This window comes from Phaseolus vulgaris, chromosome 9 (genome assembly GCF_051622355.1).
Source record: "Phaseolus vulgaris cultivar YP4 chromosome 9, ASM5162235v1, whole genome shotgun sequence".
NCBI lineage: Eukaryota > Viridiplantae > Streptophyta > Magnoliopsida > Fabales > Fabaceae > Phaseolus > Phaseolus vulgaris.
Genome location: NC_143506.1, coordinates 13,985,271 through 13,988,429, shown reverse-complemented (window position 1 = coordinate 13,988,429; position 3,159 = coordinate 13,985,271). Strand labels below are relative to the sequence as shown.

The window sequence follows — 3,159 nt, the reverse complement described above, 5'->3', positions numbered from 1 at the left end:
TTAGAATAAGCATGAAAAAACTAAAAAAAGAAAGTGGTAGAAACATAAAAAGATGGTGTTACAGCTGGATGGGTCATTGTATGATTACTTTTTACTATAATTGATATACAAACGGAAACTGAACTCAACCCAACCAGGTCAACACAACACAGCACCCCAACCCAACAAATAAATAATAATCAAATCACTCACTCATATCTGATATCTGCCTGTGGCCGACACTGTGTTCATTCATTCATTCATTCATTCACCTAAATCTTTCAACAAATGTTTTTCTATTGCCAATTCACATTGCTGGATTGAATGTGAAATTAATATTTGAAATATATCTCATAGCATTGAAAGGAAAAGAGGATAAATACAGTTATGTCCATTGATATGGGGGTGTTGTTCTTAACATATATACTATTATTATATTATTAATACTAACTAATTATATAAAATTGTTCTTCATAAAATGCCAACAATATCTGCTTCCAGTCCTACACTACACTACATCTACAGGGATGTGAGGTTGCGTGGAAGGTCTAAATCTAATTCCATTAATAAATGAGTGGTGAATGGAAGTGGTGCTAGGCAGAGATGGTTGGCAATTTAACTTGCTGGTCAAAAAGAGAAAGAGAAAGATACGCAGTTATTAAAGCAGGGAAAGACTATATATGCTTCCACTAGGGGTGAGGGTGGTTGAGATTAACGCCCAACTAGCTGCCCACAACATTTCCCTTTATCGCTTTACTTCACTTCTACTCTTCTTCGACAAAGCTTCCGGTGAAGAACACACTGAAGCAGCGGCGGCGGCAGCTGCTGCAGCTACTGCCCACGACTCATTCGAGCTATCACAGCTAAACGACATCTCCATCACGCCGTTTGGACTTCCGGGAATGCTTACAAACTTGCGTTTCGTGCATTGCTTCCCCTGCTTCCCGTACCCTGACCACAATTCCAACACCTTCCTACACTCGTTCACCTTCTCCTGTACGCACACATTTCACGTTTTTATTGCTTATTCGTACAAATCTCTAAATCAAACACAAGACCAAATTGAAACAAACGTCCACCAACCTTGTCGAATCCCAGAATACCCGAGAGTTGCCTCTGGTATTCACCTTCTAGACAAGGCTTCACGCTTTTCACAACGTGCATCATCGTAGCACTTGCCAATTCAGACGGTAGATAACCCATTAACCTCCAATCTGCAATGTTGGAAAGTGAAACTTAAATACAAAACTAATTAAGATAAACAACTCACATTACAAGAAATCAATGAATTGTTCATCAACTTTAGACACGAAAATTGACTTTCAGTTTCAGTATTTCTTCTAACAAAAAGGACGTAACGAAATTACCTCCGAGGACAGAGACAAGAAGGCCTTCGCACTTCCTGAGGAACTCCCAGCAGAGATGATCCTTCAATCCAAGTCTTCTTGTGATGTAATCAAGAAAGGACAGAGGGGTTGGCGGGTTCATCTTCCATCCAAGAGTGGAAAGTACCAAAATCTCCATCCTTTTAATCGTTTTGGCTTCGAACAAGTATCTACCCTCCTCCACCTACACAATTCAAAGAACAATACAAAAACAAGATATAAATAAATAGCAAATAAAATGAGAAGTAAATGAAGGCAATCTTTGTAAAGCTCAAATCCCACATTTATTGTTAGACAAGAAGTGAAAAATTATCCTCCCATCATTGGTTTTGTAAGGATGAGTTTGAGCTAAAATGTAAGAATTATGTGTGTTGGTGATGTTAGAGAGTGGAGAAAGAAAGATACTTGAAGGTCTAGGAGAAGGGGAACTTGTGTCTCCTCCACTTTGGCAGCGAGAGAGAGGCAAGCGACGGCAGCGAGGTGAGTCATCCATGGCTTGCCATCCTGAAAGTGGAGGGTGGAGAGGAAGCGGTCAAAGTAGTTGACGGCAAGAAGAGCTGTGAGAGCAGAGAAGGAGTAGTGAGCGTTCACTCTGAGCATCCACTCCACGCCTTCTCTGTGAGCACACTCCAACGCAGGGTTGGTTTGGAGGCAAGTGCTTAGAGGGTTGTGTTGTTCTTTCCCCAGCAGCGATGCCAACTCTTGCTCGTCACAAAACATGTCGCTTTCCGACAACACATGAGGGTTGTGAACGGAGTTTATTATGGTGCTGCCACCGGTAGTGTTATTATTAGAAGTATTATTAGCGCTTAGGTAATCATCCTCTGTTTGGTCTAATTCATCTTCCCCAACGTGTTCCTCCCAATGCTCTTCGGAGCAGTATAGGGTGTCGAGAAGGGATTTGAGGTTGGTGTCATGCGCATGATGATAGTGGTGGTGATTGGCCATCTTGGACGGCGGAACTTCTATGGGACGGAGAGGAGCGAGAGTGTGAAATGGGGCGGTGGAGAAAGAAGGATCTCCATGGTGTCTGAAAGAAAGGGAAGAGAGAAGAGAGAAGAGAGAAGAGAGAAGAGAGTGTTATTGTTATTTATTCCCCAAACGGAAGCAGTTTTATTTATTGTTTATTGGGAGTGTCTGGGTGTAGGTGCAGAGGCGGATGAAAAATGGGCCATGAAGCACAATTACTGGACACGTGACAAATGTACCCTACAAATTAATGGATGCCTCTTCTCCCTCTTTCATCCATTCATCCTAAACATCGTGTTATGTTCTGTAGTGTGTTACTATTACTAGCTACCAATTCATTTATGGAATGTTTAAGCCCTAGTAGAGGTACACTGCACAATTCAATCAGAACTAACGGTACTTTTTTACTTCTAATGCCATCCATGTCTGACACCTTCTCTTCTAAACATTCATTTTACTCATATCAAAACAAAATAACCATGGGTAAAAATAAATAAAACCACTCATTTACAATACAACCCCTACTAAATTTTCTATTTCGCATATCACCAACAAATCACTTAAATAAATAATAACAATACAATAATGTCTATTATTTCATTCAATTATTTTTCATCATTAAATATTAAGTTTTTTCTCTTACATCCTCTCTACCGTAGTTGCAACTTGCTTTGGAGAGAATTTCCCTTTCCCATTTTTCCTCTCAAGGCAAGTGATTCAATTAGCATTGCACACATTATATAAATTAAAGTGAAATATGAGTAATGTTCTGTATGCCAATGGCAGTTTATATACTTCCTTCACCCTTCGAGACGTCTTTTAAGGA

The 3,159-nt window shown here is 40.1% G+C and overlaps 1 protein-coding gene across 1 annotated transcript; it reads right to left on the bottom strand.

Annotated features, from left to right (window-relative positions):
* Positions 1-317: 317 nt before the first annotated feature.
* Positions 318-2,513, bottom strand: LOC137821906 (cyclin-D3-3). The gene is made up of 4 exons (XM_068626701.2): positions 1,770-2,513; positions 1,347-1,548; positions 1,063-1,193; positions 318-973 (listed from the first exon to the last, which is right to left on the bottom strand). Exons 1-4 carry the CDS (start codon positions 2,310-2,312, stop codon positions 725-727), a joined length of 1,125 nt encoding a protein of 374 aa, XP_068482802.1. The 5' UTR covers positions 2,313-2,513; the 3' UTR covers positions 318-724.
* Between the last annotated feature and the right edge of the window lie 646 nt (positions 2,514-3,159).

Coding starts and splice junctions, on each gene's coding strand:
- LOC137821906 (XM_068626701.2), bottom strand. CDS start 2,312: ATGGCCAATCACCACCACTATCATCATGCGCATGACACCAACCTCAAA. Junction 1,194..1,346: donor TCTTGTCTCTGTCCTCGGAG/GTAATTTCGTTA, acceptor CCAACATTGCAG/ATTGGAGGTTAATGGGTTAT. Junction 974..1,062: donor GTATTCTGGGATTCGACAAG/GTTGGTGGACGT, acceptor GTGTGCGTACAG/GAGAAGGTGAACGAGTGTAG.